Consider the following 23228-nt stretch of genomic DNA (forward strand, 5'->3'; position numbering starts at 1 on the left):
CACAGGAGTGGGAGCTGTGCTGGGTAAGCCATTTCGGTGGCGCCGGCTCCTAGGACTCCCTCTGTATTCCCTGTGTGGAGTGAGTATAGCTCTGTTAGGTGACTCTGTGCTGTGTCTGTTGGCTTCGACTGAAATAAAGACCTGTTTATTTGTTCTCTGTGTCCTGACTGGTGCTTGATCCTGTGAAAGAGTCCTGGTCTCCTGTGACAGATACATTATGGCAAGCTCACTGAGGAGATCCAACATGTGCTAGCTTTAGGCGTTGCAGTGTTTAATGCAGCACTGTTGGAAATGCAGAGAGATACTAATCGCTAGATCTCTAGAAATGTCTGTGTTCTTGTATATGTAACTCTGTCACAGAAACACCGTGATACACTGGGCCATATTTACAAAGTTGTGCCACTCGACAGGACACCGCCCAGCATGGTTTAGTAAATATGGCTCAATCACTTGAATAGGCTATAAGGTGTCTTCCAGCATGGAAAGTGTCTTATGGAGTATAACTTCTTAGTTAATATGGCCCTATATCTGTACCATGTTTGTTTTGTGGGATTCTGTCTCCGCTGGTCTTCATCTTGTAGAAGCAGCCTAAAGCAGCGTCTTTCCCCATGATAATGGCCTCTTACTCGGTCCCTGCATGAACCTATGCCCATTACCTGCACCGGCACCTTATTAGAGTTGGGTGAACCTGTCAAAATCCGATTTTTTAACTGAATCCAAAGTCGGGGTTGGGCACTAATAAAATGTGGGCAGATCCTAATTCACCATCAGATCTGTTCTGTCCAGAGGTTATCAAATCCTCCAGCAAATCTTATATGAAATCCGCTTAAGGGTTTTGCAAAGTCTGTTTCGTCCATGTGAAACTCAAAGCTATTGAGCGTGGCCAAAAGAATACAATATAAGACAGAAATGCCCAATGCTACATCCAATGTGACAAACATTATATTAGTACAATACTTCAATGCTGATATTCTCATGAGTAAGGGTTATTTAGTTAAACCCTTTGGCCAAAGCGTTATAAGCCTGCAAACCGTGTCAAGGCATGACATATTTGCAGGTCCTAACAGTACCTGGTAAAATTCTCATTTACCTCTGCTGGAGGGAGAATGACCACAGTGGGTCTGTCCGAACACAATGTCCAATGCTTCCCGCATTAAAGGTTCAGGGACATAAGGGTAATCAACCCCCAACGACTATTATTCTTTCAGCCCGGCTGATCTTAGTTTATTTTCAGCCACTGGCATGGCCAGGTAATAACCAAAATAATGGCTCAAGAGAGATCTTTTCCTGTTATATTATTTTTAGACCTGCGGGTGATATTAGCCCTAGCCTAATGTCCCTATCCCTTTCTCTAAGAGCCTCTGCCGTCTCCTCCTCAGTGAACTCCCCTTCCTCCACCAATAATCCACATTATCCATAGTGAACAGTAGGAACCGGGTCTGGTTCATATGGGGAACATACCCTTGTAACATGGGGTCTCACCACTGTAATACCTTCCCCACATTTGCTACAGACATGTCTGACATTGAAACTGCCGTAGAGGGTGTTCCTGGTCTTTCTGATCGAGATGACCCCTCTCTGGAGAAAGCCATATACTCAGCCATCCCTCCCCCTGAAGAATCATCATCAAACCCAGCCCAGATTCTCCAGTCCTGGGAAGATTTGGTTACACCTGTTGAGTCTGGTGCAATGTCTAGGGAGGCCTTAGGCTCCGCAAGGTCTCTGGGTACATCAGTCCCGTTAGGTCTACCATGGCCTGTTACTGCCAGCACTTTATATTTGATAGGGTACATAGGGGTCTTACATTCTCAGCCCTTGGCTCGGTCGTGGTGCCGCTGTAAAAATATGTCAGTCGGGGCCTTACTCACCGGAGTGGGCGTCTAAATGTCCTCCTACGCTCTGGCGGTCACCTCCATGATGACGACATCTGGTTGCACCGGAAGGGTGTTGACATCGGTAGTGCTGAAAGAAGTACTGGCCGGTACCTCTAAGATGGATCCCCCTGCCGGCATCAGCTAAGCCTCCGCATTTTCACTGATCCGTGGAACTGTAAACTTCTCTGGAGCCTGGAAATCAAGAGTATCCTCACCACTCCGCTGTGTCGCTGAATCCGCGTGGGTCTCCCGTCCGGGTACAGGCACCTCCATTACCTCACGAAAACGGTCTGATCCTCTGGAAGTCCTCAGCTCAGGCATGGTTATCTCCAATGACGTTGCGGATCCTGGACGTTGCTCCCGCTCAATCTGGCTGATGAGGATTACCTATCCGGCAATAAGGCAATGACACTCTGTCCGGAACATCGTTATGGGGCCCTCCGTCTCGCCTGGTTCCACGGCAGTGTTGGACACGCCTCCTGGGGAAGATGACTGGGACACCTTGGTATTGCTGTTGGCATCTTGCAGGCAGAAGCCCCGCTCCTGCACCACCAGCAGAAGTGCCTCAGCCTCCTCCCTGTGAGCATTACCCATCGTGATGCACCCCATGATGGGATGGGTGATGCGCGCTGTGCTACCAGGCTGGGGGACACAACACATCCCGTGCTTAGGCCCCGACCCATCACACGTAACGTGACGAAGCTGGTGACGCGCCGTTCTACCAGGCTGGGGGACACTGCACGGATCTCGCTCAGGCTCCGCCCTCGTGACATCACGGGTGAGGTGCACCACACGCATGCGCCGTGCTACCATGGGCACACGAGGGGTTAACTCAATCAGTGGACTGAATATTTCTAGGGGCGGTTCTCATTCATTACTCTGCAGCTTTGTGCTCTCCTACCATTGGCTGCCAATCCTTTAAATACTCAGCCAGCCCTGCTGTAAACTGGCAGAGCATAAACTCTGTTTATGTACTTGTGCTTGCCTCCAGTATCCTGCTGCCCTGACTTTGCCTTGTTATGCTTCTTGTATTTTTTACCTCAGCTTGTACCCGGACTCCTGCCTTCTCTGACCCCTTGACCACGGCTATGGATAATGACGATTCTACCTTCTATACTCCTAAACCCCGGCACCGCGCAACTACTATCCGATTTCTGCTATCCTAGACCATAGCGAGTATTACAACCAATCTGTCCTCTCCTATCCTGACCCGGCTACACAACTACCACTCTGCACACTGGACGAGATTGCACGGTTGTAGATACTGTAGGTGGCTATCAACCCCCCACCTCAGCCCTGCGGTCCTGTCTAGTTTGTGGTGAGCACTCGTTACACTCCCGGGCGGTCATCTTATGAGGTAAGTCTCTTGTAGGGTCTTGAATAGGAACACACGGTTCCCTTGGAGCGTCTGCTCCTGATTCTGCGGTCCAGTCCGCACACTTCTGCAGATAGGCCGCATCCTCAATCTGGCCCAGCAAGGGTGGTAGCAACACCTTGGACTTAAGGTGGGGAGTCCCGCATCTTTTACATATTGACTCTAGGCTCACGTCTCCACCTGGACAATCGCAGCTGGGGCAAATACATTGTAGAAAGCTTGCCCCATTTATTCTCACTAACAGGAAGCCTCCTGGCAGTGTATATCGGGAGGTCACACACTCCGCCATAATAGGGATGTAAAACAGGAACAGTTGTAACTAGCTCCTGCTCCTTGGCCTCACCACTTGCAACTGAGGGCGCGGTAGCTCACGTCCGGCTACGCCCCTAGTGGTGACACCATGATCACTTGCCCCCTCCCCCTGGTGGATCCAGGAGTACAGGCACATTATAGATGGGCGCGGCTTCCACTTTAAAGCCGAACAAAGCACATTTCAGGGTGCGGCTGCGCGCCAAGCCCTGCACAATCTTGCAAAAGAAAGCTTGCAACTCCGCAAACCTCACCACGCGGTCCTCCCAGGTTTGGCGGGAACCGCTCTTTCACGCGCTGTAGCTCTCTTTGAGACACTACCACACGTGGATTATAGCATATAGTTCAGATAGTGCACGCGGCGGCTCCCTGTGCTGGGGACCACTATAGTATTGCTGCAGCTCCTCAAACAGAGGTCCTGGCTTCCTGAAGGTCAAGAGCTCCTCCTCGGACACTACCCGCACATACAGTACTTATGTTGGACATTAAATCCCCCCGGGACCGTACATCAGGGCGTAGCTTAATAACATTGACCAGCACAGGCTGCAGTTCCACTGGCGGGGAAGGAGTTCCCTTTCTGGGCAAGAGTCCCCTTGGACACTACACCTTAGGAGATCGTAGATTAGGTGGAGGGGTCCATGTCATAGCTCCATTAGCAGGGGGATCTGGCCCCTAAGGTCCCATAGAGACCCCTCTAGACACTACACCCATGGGCCCTCTGATTATACCATAATAGGAGACAAACTCCTCTCACTGCAAAAGCCTGTCCTGATGATGATACATCTCAGCAGCGCCTCCAAATGTAACCCATCTTCCCCAAACGTAAGGGAGATTTCCTGCAGTTACCTGGTGATGGTGCTACCCATCTGGCTCACAGGAGGCTATGAGCATCCACCGGTGGTAGTGGGGATAGTCAGGACAGGCTTTTAGGCACCTTAGCAGATCTTTCCTTGGTGTTGCAGCACCTCCATTCTCACAGGGCCTATAGGGATAGGTGCAGCCCCCTTTGGAAAACACTCACTCCCTCCCTGAAGAAACTGCAGCCTCAGGCAGGAGTAAAAAACAGGAACAGTTCTTTATTGCAGCAGTGCAGCAGTGCAGCAGTACACAGCATACATATCAGCAAACTCTTTCCTTTGGTCCCTGGGCTTAAACCCCAGGGCTTTTAGCCGCAAAGGTCTATCCCTGACTCCCCGGTGGAATGTGGGGTAGAAGATCCCACTCCCCTGAGGGAGGGGTAGGAAGGGGAACCAGAGTCCTGGCTCCACACGTCCAACACACTGCACAGACAGAACTAAATTTAAGCTGCAGCCCCTTTTGTATCTAGGGGAGGTTCCTAGGTCTGAGCCCCTGATAGGGCAGTACCCAGGCCTTAGGCCCCCCTCCTGTCACTCAAGGGAGTTGTTTATTGCTGCAGCAAGGAGACTGGATTTAACCCTAACACTGCCAGAGCTGGTACAAGGGCTTACATGTTAGGCAGGGCAGATTAGTAGCCCCGGGGGATACCAGGCTACAGGTGTATGAAACTTCACAGAAATGTGCAAACCAGGTGAAATTTGCCCCTTTTTTTTTTTTTACTTAAATAGGTCAGCTTCCCCTAAAAAGCATTCAAAGTCACTTGGCCCTTTACATTTCATGGTGAAATTTTGGTGCAATTGGCAACATTTCCGGTGAACAAAAGTTTCTCTAATTTCCCAGCACTGAACTTTCTAAGAACATTTCACAAAAAGCGCAAAATGTGCAGAACATTTAGCAAAAAACTAATTACAGAGCACTTCTGAAGACATCTCTAGTCCCAGCCAGCACCGGCCATTCTCCTGGCGTTCCTGCTCCTGTAGCAATCAAACCCCTTCCTACATCAATAAGGGGCACGCATCTAGTAAGTGCTGCAATGCTGTGCCGGCACCCACACCTCGCACCTATGCTACACTCCTGGTGGAAAAGCCCTCACTCTTCCCCGTGAATCCCACCCTTCCCACCCTCCACCGCAGACCCCCTCACTCCTACTGGCTTATTCAGCCGCTTGGGCATATTGTGCCCAACTCCAGCCTGGAGTGGCTTCTTTTCACAGCTTGTTTGGAATAATGTACTCTAATTACTATGTCAGCATCCAGACTTTTTGAGCTTTTTTCTACATAGAAGAATCTTTAGATGTTTAGATGAGTATTTTCTGTACATTCCTCTGATATGAGTGGTACAAAGGCACAAAGAGAAATACAATGTAAGTCCGGGCTGTTCATCTTTCCTTGGCCTTCACTTCACTGTCGTAGCCTTTTGTGCATCGGGGAGTTTTTAACACCCTATTTTTTTTTATTTTATATTACTATTAAAATTGGTTTTAACATATTTACATCATGTCATTACTTACATTGGATGTTCTTAGCGCCGTGCTTCTTTTGGTTGCACCATACCGATTAGACATTATAGTGATATTGAGTGCTATTACGTAGGGGACTTGTTACTGGACCACTGGACCCCTTTTTGGGTCTGTTGTACACCAGTTTCTCTTTTTGTGTGTGTCTTTTCTCTTCCCCTGCTGCACCGTTCACTTCACTGACTGATGTTCATTAGCGATGCACAGGAGTGCTGGAGGCATATGTGTTGTTCTGTCTAGACTTCATGGGTTCATTTTGCCTAATTCACCATTTTCATGGTAAATCAAACTCTGACCAAAGAATCGTTGTATTTCTCAGTTACATCAAATAATTGTAAGCTTAGTTACGTAAAGAGTCGATGTTAATTTTACGCAAAGACTATTGAAAACGAGAGGTAACTCTCAATGCATTACTTCCTGGTAAAACATATTATAAATACATTAATTGCATTAGGGCGTTTCATCACTCTAATGTGCATTTTAGGACTACAATTTCCCGATGGTCCTGTGCTAAGTTACAGATACGTGCATCATGGTATCTTTGTCCCATACTGTTACTTTTTTCATCAGATATGTTAACGGGGGCCGAGCTGGATACACAAAAAGGAGCATTACCACATCTATATTCATCATCTCCCTCTGGACAGTCACGTACTCCATCACACCTTTCCGCTTGTGTGATACATTTTGAGGATGATTGGCAGTGTATTTTTCCCGGGCAGGTGTAGTGCACTAGGGAAAAAATAAAGTATGCAACAATTTTAGATTGAATTTTCTTATATACTGTTAAATCATCATTAAAAAAACCCACGCCCCTCCAATTAAAGAAAAAGTCAGGAGGGTCTTATACTCTGCATGGATATAGGTAGTTGCTCCATCCCTCAGGTGGTCCCCAAATTCATTCAAAACTCACTTTAAACCACTCTCTCCTGCAGTCTGTGATCATTATGACAGGCAGATATTTATATGCAAATCCCTAAATATATCATGCAGTGTGCATTTTATATATATATATATATATATATATATATATATATATATATATATAGTAAATATAATGGTGCTCCATATATACAGTAGTGTAAATAAAATGGTGCTTATATTGCAGTTATTTGCGTATAAAGAGACACACAGAAGATAAATAAATGGTTACATCAAGCAAGGGGAAAAGAATGGCAGCTATCAGAGGGTGGATATATCCTATATAGAGGAGTAGGTGAAAGTTATCCAATATTAAGCACGCTTCCTGTCCAATCAAGCAATTAACACACTGACAAACAAGCTATCAAGTCACAGACAATTAATTGCAGAGACCCGAACAAGGTGAAAAGGGGCAGCTCGTTCGGGTTAGTGGGAAGAAAAACACCAGCAGATGCTATTTTTTTTATCAGTTTCAGGAGGCCTGTAAAACATTGAATACTTGACAAGTTAATTGGAAGTCCACTGAATAATGAATAGTACTCACCAATCAGAGCCGTAGCAATGGCCAGGATAATGACCAGTCCGAGGAGCAGGATGGAGATGAAGTACTTCACGGGGATAAGAGGCTGGCACTTTGAGGTCTCATGTTCTCGGTGTTCTGAAAGGAGAGAGGAGTAACAGGGTCACACTGACATTCGCACTGATACCAGCCGGCATCGTTAATACCTGGACGTTTCCCACGGAACCCCGGGCTTATTGTAATATGCCCCACAATGCCTCTACTTGCCCCTTTCAGCTGTTTTTTTAAATCCGTTTGAGGTTATTTGGCAGAATAATGTCTGTCACATGATAAGTTTGCAGCTCATTACATGGGGCTGTTTCCCCATTTGTTGGACTCCTTGGTAACGTCCCGGACGGGTCACTAATAGGAGTTGCTGGCGTGTTCTCCGGTTGAGTATGGGTAATAATCCCCACAGAAAGCAGTACAACCGCATTTTCCTGTAGGGTTGAGAGCAGGGGTAATAGTAGCCGGTACAGACCAGTAAGTAGTAGCGGTAAAACAATAAATGCGGTACTGGTACTGGTATGAATTATGTGGGATTTTAACTAAAGAAAACTAACCTGCTTCTCTGCTTCCTCTCTGCTCTCTCTGCTCTCTCTGCTCTCTCTCCCTGTCTCTCTGCTCTCTCTGCTTCGTCTCTCTGCTCTCTCTGCCTCTCTCTCCCTGTGGCCTCTCTGCCTCTCTCTCCCTGTGGCCTCTCTGCCTCTCTCTCCCTGTGGCCTCTCTGCCTCGTCTCTCTGCCTCTCTGCTTGCTCTCTCTGCCTCTCTGCTTGGTCTCTCTGCTTGCTCTCTCTGCCTCTCTGCTTGGTCTCTCTGCTTGGTCTCTCTGCTCTCTCTCTGCCACGTCTCTCTGCTCTCTCCCTGTCTCTCTGCTCTCTCTGCTTCGTCTCTCTGCTCTCCCTGCCTCTCTCTCCCTGTGGCCTCTCTGCCTCTCTCTCCCTGTGGCCTCTCTGCCTCTCTCTCCCTGTGGCCTCTCTGCCTCGTCTCTCTGCCTCTCTGCTTGGTCTCTCTGCTCTCTCTGCCACGTCTCTCTGCTCTCTTCCTGTCTCTCTGCTCTCTCTGCTTCCTGTCTCTGCTCTCTCTCCCTGCCTCTCTCTCCCAACGGCCTCTCTGCTCCGTCTCTCTGCCTTTCTGCCTCTCTGCCTCTCTGCCTTTCTGCCTCTCTTTCTCCCTGCCTCTCTTTCTCTCTGCCTCTCTCTCCCTGTGGCCTCTCAGCCCCTGCGGTCTCTCTGCTCTCTCTGCCGCTCTCTCCCTGCGGCCTCTCTGCCTCGTCTCTCTGCTCTCTCTGCGTCTTCTCTTTGCTCTCTCTGCCTCTCTCTCCATGCAGCCTCTCTGCCTCTCTCTCCCTGCGGCCTCTTTGCCTCATTTCTCAGCTCACTCTGCCTCGCTCTCTCTCCCCCTGCAGCCTCTCTGCCTCACTCTCTCCCTTCCTCTCTCTCTGCCTCTCTCTCCATGCAGCCTCTCTGCCTCTCTCTCTCTCCCTGCGGCCTCTCTGCCTCATTTCTCAGCTCACTCTGCCTCGCTCTCTCTCCCCCTGCAGCCTCTCTGCCTCACTCTCTCCCTTCCTCTCTCTCTCTCCCTGCCTCTCTCTCTGCCTCTCTCCCTGCGGCCTCTCTGACTCTCTCTGCTGCCTCTCTGCCTCTCTCTCTCTCTCTGCAGCCTCTCTGCCTCACTCTCTCCCTTCCTCTCTCTCTCTCCCTGACTCTCTCTCTGCCTCTCTCCCTGCGGCCTCTCTGCCTCTCTCCCTGCTGCCTCTCTCTCTCTCTCCCTGACTCTCTCTCTGCCTCTCTCCCTGCGGCCTCTCTGCCTCTCTCCCTGCGGCCTCTCTGCCTCTCTCTCCCTGCGGCCTCTCTGCCTCTCTCTCCCTGCGGCCTCTCTGCCTCTCTCCCTGCGGCCTCTCTGCCTCTCTCTCCCTGCGGCCTCTCTGCCTCTCTCCCTGCGGCCTCTCTGCCTCTCTCTCCCTGCGGCCTCTCTGACTCTCTCTCTGCCTCTCTCCCTGCGGCCTCTCTGACTCTCTCTCTGCTGCCTCTCTGCCTCTCTCTCTCCCTGGGGTGTCTCTGCCTCTCTCTCCCTGCGGCCTCTCTGCCTCTCTCCCTGCGGCCTCTCTGCCTCTCTCTCTCCCTGCGGCCTCTCTGCCTCTCTCTCTCCCTGCGGCCTCTCTGCCTCACTCTCTCCCTGCGGCCTCTCTGTCTCTCTCTCCCTGCGGCCTCTCTGCCTCACTCTCTCCCTGCGGCCTCTCTGACTCTCTCTGCGGCCTCTCTGCCTCTCTCTCTCCCTGCGGCCTCTCTGCCTCTCTCCCTGCGGCCTCTCTGCCTCTCTCTCTCCCTGCGGCCTCTCTGCCTCTCTCCCTGCGGCCTCTCTGCCTCACTCTCTCCCTGCGGCCTCTCTGCCTCTCTCTCTCTCTGCTGCCATTCAGAAGCAGGCCCTACCGCGTTAATCCTTACTAGATTATGGGCCTCGGACATCGGACCGCACTGGAGCCGCAAGTGCTCGCAGCCCGGAAAACAGTGTCAGGCTACATGATTATATCACTGCCACGGGAGACCAGGATATTTTACACCTTTTTACCGGGATCATTCATTGAGCAAAAAAAGGTAATGAAATAAATTATAATTTATTCTGCATAAATTCACTTGCACACAGTGAAACACAAAATACAGACGAAAAGACACACTTACTTTGGGCCTGGGGTTGAAAACTAGACTTTCCTAGGTGCAGGGAACCCTATGTGAGAGTTTTACCCTGACCGGGACTCAGCCCGGAATCTCCTGGAACCTAAATCGGCAGAAAGTTCCATACGCCCCCACTACGTTCTCTTCTGAGAACTTGGTCCCTCCTGACCGTGAGTTACTCCCAATCTCGTGGAACTCAAATTTTCCAGGGAAAGACACTTTGGACTACGCTATATACTGTGGATTAACCCCCTAGGGGGAGTAGTATTATAAAGTGTGTATTATTCCTGCATATATATATATATATATATAAACTGGTTATATACATCTCCGTGTATGTACTTATTGTATATGTAGGTTCTGTGTAGGCAACCTTTTAGGGGAGAGTTTAAGGGGCAGGAAGAGAGAGTGAGTCTAAGGCTGAGTGCCCGGTAGTCACAGCGACGCACGCTACGGCGCAGGCCCCAGTGGCTGTTTGTGTGGGCACGCAAAGTGCTGTGACACGTATGCTGGCAGGGAAGACAAGAATTTTACATCAATGGCGTACTGCTAATGGCAAGGCAGATATGCCCCGTCATGGCCGTGCCCCCCCCCCCCCATCATGGCCCCTCCTCCCCTGCGCTGATCGCGGCTGTACTCGCTGCACACTGCGCCATCCGCGCGTGCAGCCGGGAGGACTGGGGCCATAGCCTAAGGGGAGGGAAGGGAGAGATGGGAGAGTGTGAGGTTATAAACATAAGTGGGGTTATGTATTAAAGTCCTGGAGTGTGTGCCTATATCCCTCTGTATGTAATAATGTGGAAGTGCACTAAAGCACATCTCCTAAACAGGATCCCGGTACTCTGAGCGGCGCCTTAATTCCGGTCCCTCCTAGCAGTTACGTACATACTGCGACGCCGACACCACGTTGCAGTCTCTTTTAGTCCCAGATTAAGGCAGAAAACGTAGTATTTCTCTATATGGGATAATAAAAAATGCACAAATGCGCACCAGGGATTAGTGGAAGGTAATTTATTAAAAATACACAAAAACTGAAGGGATCCAACCCCACCTCAGAACAGCTGTGCAGCTGGACAGCTAAGTACTACCCAGGAGAACACCTGATGGTGACTAAACCCTAAGCTGCACAGTATACAAATACAGTAAAATTTATATAAAAACACATGAAAGAAAAAAACAAACATGAAAACAACCTATCAACAGATTTATATAGAAACCGCCATAGGGTTGGGCACTGGCAAGGGGAAACGGACACTCACACTGAGACAGTCAGCAGACTCGCGGTGTCTGCACAGGATCCGGATCTCGGCACCGCGGAGATGGATAAAACCGCTGCTGTCTCCTGCAGGCTCCGTCTCAGCTTACCAGCATACACGCGCAGGATGACCTGTCGTGACCTCTACGCGTTTCGTACCAAGTACTTCGTACTTCTCTATATGGGGTTAATTTACAGGGTTAAATAATACACTAACAGGCCCATCTTCCATTTACTGTAAGTCAAAACAAAATCATAAAATAAACACCTACACCTCTTAGGAGACTAACTACACATGAAGCTTCAGCAATTACTAACTGGATGGACAGCTAAGCTGGTTACCACCCCAAACAAGTACTTTTATAGCTGAACATATGCAGTCTCTGAACACAGCAATAAAGTGTTTCTCTCCTCTGTTACTCCAAGGTTATGGAGCGGACGTCCCCGCTTCAGCACGGTCTCACATCCTTCCTTCCTAGGGGAGCTCAGCCCCACGAGAGCTCAGAGAATATCTCCTCTGTAAGTCCAATGTTAAGGACAGGAAATTCCCTGCTTCAGCATGGTCTCACGTCCTTCCTTCCTCTTCCTGGGATTAACAACCCAGGCACTCCCAGCAGACTCCGCGACCACCGTCCGCCAGGTCTAGGGGACTGTGGCAGCTTTCCTTGCTGGGGAGAACTCTTCTCTGTCCCCCTTCTCTGGGAACAGCAGTCTCTCTCTCTCTGTTTGTAGTCACAACCTGACTTTTAAAACTCCATGAGCAATCAGTTCAGCCTGCTGAATTGGTTTGCAGCTGCTGCTGGTTTCTGTAGGGAAATTAACTCTCTGTATGCTGAAAAGTCCCATAGCTGCCCTATTCCAGCACCTAGAGACAGTGACTGCATCACAATACATACATACATACATACATACTGTACATACATGTTCACTGGTTCCTGTTACTTTGGTGTTTGGAGATGTAACCTCTAGTATATCTCCGTGTTTTTTAACCTTGTATTGCCCTGTTATTGACCATTATCACTGATTTTATCAGGCTAAAAGAATTATACAATGTTGTTGTTCTAAATACAGAAAGGGGGAGAATATTTTTTAAATAAATCATTTTTAAAAGGGACGTGGGACTGTACGATTGTAAAGAACAAAACAATGAAACTCCTGGTTTGAAAATAGGAAAGTAATGGTACTTTGTACCCTCTAAGGCTGCATCCATAGATGGACAGGCCGTGCTGAGGCGTGCGGACGCTCCGCGCTGAGCCCCTGCATCCTCAATGAGGATGCCTTGAGACGGGGCTCACGCGAGCGTCCGCAGGCGTGCTGACGAGTTGGAGGTTTCAGCCGAGCGCCAAGCTGTTTTTCAGCGCGCTGTCGGCTGAAAACCTCCAATCACTGCACAGCAGCGTCAACATCACGGCGCCATGACGTCGGCGCCGTGACATTGACGTCAGTGCGTCGTGGGCGATTGGCCCAGCGACGTCACTGCCCCGACTCCAACCACCTCCCCCCGGCTCTCTTCGCGCATGCTGGCTCGCCCGTCCGTGCAATTGCGCTGACTGAAGCAGGCGAGCCTCAGCGTTAGCGCGCCTCCGCTCTCCCCACCCCTCTATGGCCCGGGCCTAATACTATCAAATTTGGTCCTCCTGATTTAACTGATTATTCCATTGTATAATAACATTGTTTTTCATTTGGTTTAAGAGACATCGTCTTGCCCTTTGCAATGTGGTTTAATTTATTTCCATCTTATGCTTCGTTCGGAAGCGTCCAAAATATTAAGTGCCCAGGAGGTTAAAATGAAGCGCGTCCCAGAGCCCATTGCAGTCCGGTAATCTCAGAAACTAGAGAGATGAAGAAAATCATGTTTTTTAACATGATTATTTAAGTGAAACTCATGTAGGCTTCTGGACGTAGAGGGGGGGGGGGGCAGCTGTTAAGTACCCCACAGGATTAACACAAAGTGACTGAAATGGCAAGCACACCTTTCCTTAAACTACCGTGACATTACATCAGGGGGGCTCAACTCCAGTCCTCAAACCCCCCTCTCCAACCCCCCCCGAACGGGTCAGGTTTTCAGGATATTCCATCTTCAGCACAGGTGGGCTCAATCAGTGGCCTATGATTGAGCCACCTGTGCTGAAGCAGGGATATCCTGAACACCTAATCTGTTGGAGGGGGGGGGGGCTTGGTGACTGGAGTTGAGCACCCCTGCATTACACCCTAGCAGCGGGTAGCCTTACCTTCCCAAAAAAGCCACATAAGCCAAGAAGTGCTGGAGGTTATCCTAAGTTTGAAGACTCCTACTGACTCCTACAGGCCGTGGCTGCCCTTCACCGTGTCCCAAACAGCAGCAAACTTTGCTAAGCGGCGCTGTGGCTTTAACCGTGGTTCCCTGTAATAATTCGGGAGATGGGACTAATGGGAAGGGAGAGCCAGGTTGCTTTTGTCTCTGGCAAAATGACAAGTTGAAGTGAATGAGCCTGCGTGTTCAGAGCCCGCACATCACAGAGCAAGAGGATCCGGCAGCGGGAGAATGAATGGCAAGCAGTGTAAGCACGGCCCGTTCTTCTCTCAGAAACCTAACTAATAAACCCGCTACTTACAGCAGGAGCTTTATCTCACAGAACCATGGAAGGGTTTCACATAATCATAATCACAGGTAAGTGGCTGCTATCTTCTATTATTTGTAATACACTTCATTTCTCTTATCTTGGTGCGCTCTTGTGTTTTACATAATCACTGGTATTTTATAAATTGTTGCTATTGTCAAAAAGTTGGCGACACTGGACCGATGCTACAATGCCTAATGTTATGATTTTAATAAAACCTAGTTATTATGTAGTCGCTCCCATACCGCCCCGTACCTGAAAGTAATAGCTGGTTTTGTATATTTCAAACATCATGTGGTATCACACTGTATATGTAGCAATGGTCTTAGTAGAGATTATATATGAAATCCTCAAACACAGTGACAGTAAAATCTCAGTACTTGCTAACATATTACATATTACATATTACATATTACATATTACAGATGCTATAACACAGGGGAGCTCAACTCCAGTCCTCAAGACCCCCCAACTGGACAGGTTTTAAGGATATCCCTGCTTCAGCACAGGTGGCTCAATCAGTGGCTCAGTCGTAGGAGGAGCCACCTGCGCTGAAGCAGGGAATGATTGAGTGACCTGTGATGAAGCTGGGATATCCTGAAAACCTGACCTGTTGGTGGCCCTTGAGGACTAGAGTTGGCAACCATTCCCCTAGACTTTATCCCAGGGGGATTCTGGGTAAGAAGACAGACTGTGTGTTTGTTTCAGAATTGGCCGGTGTGAACCAGGAAGGGATGGGTCGGAGACTGAGCCACTGATTGAGCCACCTGTGCTGAAGCAGGGATATCCTTAAAACCTGACCTGCTGGAGGGAGTCTTGAGGACTGGCGTTTAGCACCACTGCTGAAAGAGATGGCTATACACCGTTAACACAGAGGTTTACAGTATAATCCATGTTTATTATTAGTGAGATGGTTAATTGTTCACTTTGGGACTGATACATTGTCAGTAGTCCGTAAACGCTCAGAAGTGTTGCAAAGGCTCAAATAACATGAATTATTTTACTGATACTTTTCCAACCTTTTTTTTACTAAAGGTGTGCCTACTGTTAAACCTACACATCACACTTAATATTAATACCCAAGTATTCATGGCCAGGTAATGCCCGGTCCCGAGGGGATAATTCATATTGTAGGCTAATGGAGGTACAGAGATATATATTATATCAACAGAATGACGTGGCAAATAAGCACAAACAGACACAGAAGGTGATGGAGAAGGACCTGCTCATGAGAGCTTACACTCCAATCAATACAAAGCAAATACATTACAACAACAATACAAAACAATACCACTTGGGTTATTCAGGGGTTAAACTCGGTCCACACTTCCCACTATAACAGGACTCAGTCACAAGGAGTCACTGAGTCCCAAACTCAGACTTCTAGTGGCTTCAAGACAGCCACAAAACCGTCCCTCCAACAGAGAACAGGCTCAGAGGTCCCTCTACTCCGTGCTAATAACAGGACGCTATCAAAATCATTAACGGACGTGAGATCTAGGTGTGTAGGTGTATCTGACTACTTCTCAGTGTGGTGCTATACCTGTTGGCTCACAGGAGGGCTGAGCTTCCGCCACGGGGAACCTGGGGCATTTATACTAGGGATACTTACTTCCAACGATGCAGCGCCTCCAACTGCGATGGCTCCCACCAGAGGGGGAGTGGTTCCTCGCAGGACAATACCAATAATCGATACTCACACATATATATATATTAACTTGGGACTTTACTGAACATGCATGGAAACAGATCACAGCAATATCAACATCATAACCTGTGCCCCTCTCTAGAGGAGACACTTACTGCGTCGCGCAGGACGCTTCCCAACACTAGGTGGTCCCACCCAGTGTCCAGAGAATCCCCACCCAATGTCCCGCACTCTAATAGAGAACGTGGGTGACTGCGCAGTCACTAATTAATGTGTTAGGCCTGTTGGTGCACATATGTAGAAATACCTTCCGAGCACTCCGATGCTCGGGCCTGCAACACTCTTCTCAAAGGGTCAGACGTGCGATGCATCCGTCTGATCCTTTCCAGGTGACTTCTCCAGGACCCCAACGAGGGTCCCACCGCTTCACGGGAACACAACCTTCTCACGGCAACACCAACCGCATCACGGGAACAGCAACCGCCGCTATCCCTATCTATCCCTAACTAACCCTAACGTGACAGGAACCCTAACCTAGGGCCTGTCCCTGATGTACCGCAACCTGGGGTGGCTTGGGGAAAACTCCTAGGGCCTGCGGGGTAATAACCTGCCCCACTCCCCTAACTCATCCCAGTCCTGACTCTCACTGAACACTAACACTAACACTAGCAGCTACGCACTGCAAACTTCGGAACGCGTACAGCAACTTGCTGCACTCTTGCACTATGCCTTCTTGTCAGGCCTCACAGCCCTGCCAGCCGTGATCCTGACCAGACAGCACACACACACACGCACTAAGGGCAGCGTCCCTATCTTGGGCCGTCCCTCAGCACTTACCCACTAACCTGGTGGGGAGTTGAGGCCTTACTTGGGATGTGGGGGACCTTACTCGATGCAGGAGCTGCACATGCTCTCTGCACCCTTCCTTCCCTCACAGCTCCCCAGCTCCAACTGCCGTTCTCAGTGCGCGAAATGTATCTTATTGCTCCCTCTGGAAATCCTTGACCCTTATTGGCCACACGGAGGCAGCTGATGTGCTTGCCCCTAAGCCTCATGGGAGTTGTAGTCCCGTGGAGGCTGCAAATACATTGGGGCCGCGTGCGCGCCTTTCCTGCTCCTGCGCTAACCCCTAATGGCCGTCGCAACCTCTCTAGGCTCTGTCCTGCGCATGCGCGACCTCTCTGGAGCTCTCCTGCCGCCTGGCTATCCCTGCGCATGCGCGAGCTGTTGCGCAAGGGCGGCGCCCTGTACCCTCGGCAACGCGATCGCGGCCCTAACAACGGGTCACTCGCGTCCCCGGCAACCGGCCGCAGCAGGGAACAGCGCGCGACTCCCCGCTCTGGCCCCCACCCTTGGAAGTAGCCGACGGGCCCGGCGCTGGCTCCGACTGCACCCGCGACCGCACTGCTCCAAGGGAGGGGGTGTCTCAAGGAGCTGCGGGAGCTCCAGGCTACATATGCAAAGACAACAGCCCTTTTATATCTCATTAACACGGACTTAAGGCTTAACGGCAAGTAAAGTTAGCACTGCCTCACGTTAGCGTGACATAACATGGCTCACGTTGTGCCTGCCTTACCTAAAGGTGGCGCTACCCTCACCCAAGCCCTGAGAGAGACAGAGAGAGGCCTCCTATGGAATCCTGTATCTTGTGTTAACTAAACCTTTGGTATAGAATGGGAGAAGCGCTACTGTATACCCAAAAGTGGGAATGTTGTGGTTAGAAACCTAGCATTGAAGGAAGCAATGCATATAGGGGCTTTCTTTCCAGCTCTCCTGTCTATAAAGTGGATGTGAAAGGCCTAACCAGTAAAACATACAAAAAAATGATACGTAAATCTAAGAGATGTGTGCAGAGGTACGCAATGGGGACCGTTTAAAGTGAAACTAAAATTAGGCTTTATTGCGTCTGTCCCTTTAACACAGCAAAACATTTTAAAAAAAGACAAAGAAAAACCTACTCCGCTTTGGAGGATATCTACACTTGAAGTCCAGCCCTCTCTAACTGGGTGGTTAGCTAAGCTAATTACCAGCCCCAAATATATATATAGATATATAACAGTCCCATAAGAAAGTCTTATCTGTTTCCTGTAGCTGTAGGGGAAGGCCCATCTGCTCTCCTGGGTCCGCACCCTTATGTGCTATGGCAATATCAGGATCCAGGTTTAGAAATCTTGTCCCCTTTGTCTTGCTGTCAGCCTGCAGTCTCTTTGCAGCTCAAGACATCTGTTTGTTCCCCAGGTCAGCCCGGTTGTGGACTAGGGAACTTAGTCTGTCCTTCCTGGGTCAGCTCCAATTGTGAGGTCTGTCCTTCCTGGGTCAGCTCCAATTGTGAGCTCAGGAATCCCCCTTCTGTTTCTGGGAACAGCCTTTTTCTATAGTTCTAATCAGCCAGGTGGCGTCTGGCTGATTGCTGGTGTGGAATTAACCAGCACACTGCTGGATTAGAGGCACATTTCTTAACAGGGATAAGTCCCTGTTACAGTTAACATATATTTATTCTATCATAATTGGCAAACATGTCTATGCTCCAAAGAGCATACAGTCTAAAAGTGAGAGAGTGGAAACACAAGGTGGGGATTCGCTTCATCAGATGGGTGCAAATAAATATCCCTCCTTCCAGTGATATATCAAATAGTTTACAATCCGGTTCTTTAATCAATTTATTCATAGACAAATAGAAGACATCTTTTCCAGCACCATTTCACTTCCATCAGGGTTTCTGGCGTATGGAATTGGGTTATAGAGGGGAGAATCCTTAGCTTGGTTGTGTTAAGTGATTCAGGATTCTGCATATTGATGTAGCCCCTAAATACAGAACTACCCGTGCTGCTGTCACCTGTTTGGCTTACCAGGAGGTCTGAGCCTCCGCCGCTGGGAGCCTGGGGTATACTTATCGTCTTGGTGCAGCGCCTCCACCAGGAGGGATCCCAGCGTAGTGGGAGGAGCCCGTCACCGGAACCAATGTACACAGTAATCACACACTGGTATATGATAACAGTATTTACTAGCACAGATAATACACCAGCAACATAACCCAGCCATGCAAGGCCTGGTCCCACAATAACATCTCCCAGGTGGAACCCCCAAAGTACTGGAGTGCCTGGGCACTTTACCCCGTAGTGTCCACAAGCCCGTCCCTCCCCCAAAGAGTATCTGTGGGATAGCGCGCTTCCCTGTGTGCGTTGGGGCCAGTTGATGCACTTAAACAATACCTCCCTGATCTCAGTCTAGACCAGGTAAATTAGTAGAAGACTCCGTTGATCCACGATGTGGTTCTACACCGAAATCCTCCATCTCATCTGCTGTGAGACTCCGCTGGCGGATGCCTCTGGAGGGGCTTCCAGCTGGAGTGTACCCCTTAAAATAGTCTCTGTTGAAGTGTCCTGGCTTTGCTTACAGGCAACAGGCCACACTTCACTTTCAGAGGTGATGTCCTGCAGCTGAAGCCTCTCACTGACACATTACTGGGGAAAGGGTCCCTATCTAAGGACTTTCCCTGCAGCATACACAGCATACACAGCATACACCAACTACAGTGACTCAGGGGATCTACCTTGAACCTTGGGGGAACTCTGGCCTAGTCCAGGGGAGCACTGCTCCCTGGACCCTACCTTCACCCTCTCTGTCCGGATGACAACGCCTGCGTGGCTCCCAGCGCACGAAAATGTATCCAATTGCCTCAGTGAGAATCCCACAGCCCCATTGGCTCTCGCGCGACACGTGACCTATCCCCAAGGCTGCTGGGACTTGTAGTCCCCTTCCTAGGCCTATTCCTATTGGCCAAAGCTGTTTGCTGCCACTGCGCTTGCGCGAGCTCGTCATGGCCGCCGGGTGCTTGCTGCATATGCGCGACCCTCCCTAACATGGCGGCTCCCTTCACCGCCGCTCACCGCGGGTCTCCGGCGACCTGCTCGCATCCCTAGCAACCCGCTTGCCTCCTTAGCAACCGGAGGTAAGAGAAAGGGAGGAGCAACTCTGATAACCCGGGGGACAAGAGTGGACCTGGTTACATCCATTTCTGACGCTGACTTATTTACCATTTTACTGACTTTAGGCTACATATGTCTTCAGTCAATCATTAATGTTTAAACCAATATTCCTGTACATCCTTATCTCTTTGCTCTGAATTAAGAACTCCCTTGTTCTGTCACAAAGTAACTATAGGATTAACTGTGTTCCTACTCTACATCTAAAACCGGTCTCTATTGTATTGTTTTACTGACTAACTATTTCTAACAACCCCAACACAAATTCTTACTTAATTCTATATTCCTTATTGTAACTAGTTCCATGCTGAATATATATGTATGTAGACAATATAGCATCTGTATTATTCAAGCTTGAAATGGTCTTATCTTATTTATTTATTTATTATTTATTTATAAAATATTTTACCAGGAAGTAATACAGTGAGAGGTACCTCGGGGAGTAATACAGTGAGAGTTACCTCGGGGAGTAATACAGTGAGAGTTACCTCGGGGAGTAATACAGTGAGAGGTACCTCAGGGAGTAATACAGTGAGAGGTACCTCGGGGAGTAATACAGTGAGAGGTACCTCAGGGAGTAATACAGTGAGAGTTACCTCAGGGAGTAATACAGTGAGAGGTACCTCAGGAAGTAATACAGTGAGAGTTACCTCAGGGAGTAATACAGTGAGAGTTACCTCAGGGAGTAATACAGTGAGAGGTACCTCAGGGAGTAATACAGTGAGAGGTACCTCAGGGAGTAATACAGTGAGAGTTACCTCAGGGAGTAATACAGTAAGAGGTACCTCATGGAGTAATACTGTGAGAGTTACCTCAGGGAGTTATACAGTGAGAGTTACCTCAGGGAGTAATACAGTGAGAGGTACCTCAGGGAGTAATACAGTGAGAGTTACCTCAGGGAGTAATACACTGAGAGGTACCTCAGGGAGTAATACAGTGAGAGGTTCTCAGGGAGTAATACAGTGAGAGGTACCTCAGGGAGTAATACAGTGAGAGGTACCTAGGGAGTAATACAGTGAGAGGTACCTCAGGGAGTAATAAAGTGAGAGTTACCTCAGGGAGTAATACAGTGAGAGTTACCTCAGGGAGTTATACAGTGAGAGTTACCTCAGGGAGTAATACAGTGAGAGGTACCTCAGGGAGTAATACAGTGAGAGTTACCTCAGGGAGTAATACAGTGAGAGGTACCTCAGGGAGTAATACAGTGAGAGTTACCTCTCATTTTGAAGTATGTCCTGGGCACAGAGTAAAACAAATAATACATGGTTACAAGTACAGTTACATAAATGAACAGGGTATACATTATATACAAGACATTGCGTGCACAGTTACAGATAATATATATTATGAGCGTATGAAACAGTTACAGACCAGATTAAAATGTGAGACAGCCTTATCTTCACCTTGGTGTAGCCAGGTCCCCCTCTGCCCGTCGCCCTCCCTCACCTGGCTGGCGATCGCGGGTGCCGCCGAGCCGAATGGCGGACCCTTCGGCGATTGCAGGGGTGAGGGGCAGACGGGAACCGGAGCGGAGGTTGCCGGGGACGCGAGCGGCCGGTTGTCAGGGCCGCGGGCACGTCGCTAGGGCTCTCGGCGGCTCCCCATGCAGAGCGCCGCCATCTTGGCCGGGACAGTTGCGCATGCGCGAGAGCAAGCGCGTGAACCCTAGTTTACCAGGGACAGGCTCTTGTAGGGACTACAAGTCCCATGAGCCTCCGGAGCGCCCCACGTGACGCCAGGGAGCCAATAGGGCTAGAGTATCTCCCTGCACAGAGGGATTGATACATTTCGCGCGCGAGGAGCACGTTAGAGGGACCAGGACAAGCTAGGGGTAGGAGGCGAGTGCAGGGGTCAGTGACCCACTGCATTAGGCCAGTAGCCCCTTAGGTCCCAGTTAGGTCCTGAGCCACTGTGTAGCTTGTTGTGCTATAGGGACAGGCCCTAGATAGGGACACTGCCCCATTAGCTGTTTGCATAGTCAGGGACACAGCGCTGAAGCCGTGCAGCCCTGCGAGGTGGGTTCTGGGCTCAGAACGCCACCAAAGACACTGAGACTAAGGTGATATTATCCACGCTGGAATTCACCCAACGCGGTGCGGAGGACGACGTCGGATCGGGCGGAATCCCTGTCGTAGTCTGCAGAACCCGAGGTGGGAGCCCCGGGCAGGTATCATTCTTCAAGTGCACCAACACTGTACAGCAACGCAAGTAGCATGCCTAAAGGGCGGGTATCACTTGGGGACACTTACGTGGAGAGTGGCCAAGGGCCTTGTATAGTGCGATTGGACACGGTGTGGGGATACACGTGGTGGGTGTGGGGATTATGCAATATCCTTATGCAGTGCTAACCGTTAATGTGTTTAGTGAATGTTATGCTTATATATATGCAGTAAAGCCAGTTCTGTTATACAACTGTTTGCTTAACGTGATTGTTTCCTGTGAGGGCCTCCTTCCACTCCGTTGGGATTCCTCCCAGGTGGAGGCGTTACATCACAAGATCGTATTATATGTATGTACCCCAGGCTCCCCAAGCGGAGGCTTAGGCTCCTGAGAGCCACACAGGTTACACAGAAGGTACTGTAGTAGCGTCTGTATTCACAGGGAATACCCGTTACATATATATATATATATATATATATATACACACACACAGGTTACACAGCCAGGTAGTAGCGTCTGTATTCACAGGGATTACCCGTTACATACACACACACACACACACACACACACACAGCAGGTAGTAGCGTCTGTATTCACAGGGAATACCCGTTACATTGGTATTTGTATCTGCAGAGATATTCCGGGTTGAAGTACCTGAGTGGGTAGAACTCTGCCTTTGATGAGGGGGAATCAGGTTTGAATACCAGTGTTAGTTCTTGCTGTGAGTAACTCAGTGTGCCTTAGGGACCCAGATATAGCTCTTTGGGGAGATTCAATAAGCGCAGAAGAGACATATCGCACCCCAATCTGGAATTAACAGCCATTTAAATCAATGGCAGCTAACGCCAGATTAGCATTTAGTAAATCCCATCAATTGTGCACGCACAAATGTCCGTGTACTGTACAGTGCTGCGTACATTGTTAGAACTACATAGAATAAATATTATTATTTATTAAAGCTGCAGAACAAGCAATATCCTACATGTGTTTTTTTTAATAAACCAGTTCTGTACTATGAGAAAATACTTGTAGCATTTTTTAAACAACTCTGAATGACATTTTTAATGTATTATGTAACAGGCCTTTTTTGTTTCTATAGCAACCATTTACAAAGTCACTTCCTCTTTTGAAACAGGCTCTGGCACATCCCTTTTTGTACCCTGCCCCCTCTCTAGCAGTGCACCAATCGTATCTAGTGACTGCATGGTCACATGATCTTCCCCACAGAACTTTGCATCTTTGGTTTTCTTCTTCTGCACTGACAGCCATTTAGTGAACCCCCGAGCCGAATATTCACCGATCGATCACAGGAGAACGTATCAGTTGGCAACTTAGCTAATTACTTATCATTATGTGTATTGTATTAATGCGCATATTAAAGGGCGGAAATTAAATTTAAAATAAAAACTCCTGCTTGGACTGCTGCTTTAAAAAGATCTGCTGTATACTGATCGAGAACAGCTACTTTTTCAGACCTAAATTAACAATCTTT

General features: G+C 49.0%; 1 protein-coding gene across 1 annotated transcript in view; it reads right to left on the reverse strand.

The window, feature by feature from the left end:
* Nucleotides 1-23228, reverse strand: part of TMPRSS3 (transmembrane serine protease 3) — a 171598-nt gene that overhangs the window by 139335 nt on the left and 9035 nt on the right. Inside the window, exons 3-4 of the mRNA XM_075593018.1 lie at nucleotides 7398-7511; nucleotides 6548-6664 (exon numbers count right to left, since the gene is read on the reverse strand). Coding sequence (XP_075449133.1) covers nucleotides 6548-6664; nucleotides 7398-7511 — 231 coding nt within the window. The remainder of the gene's footprint in view (nucleotides 1-6547; nucleotides 6665-7397; nucleotides 7512-23228) is intronic.

This window comes from Ascaphus truei, chromosome 3 (assembly GCF_040206685.1).
Source record: "Ascaphus truei isolate aAscTru1 chromosome 3, aAscTru1.hap1, whole genome shotgun sequence".
NCBI classification, from domain to species: domain Eukaryota; kingdom Metazoa; phylum Chordata; class Amphibia; order Anura; family Ascaphidae; genus Ascaphus; species Ascaphus truei.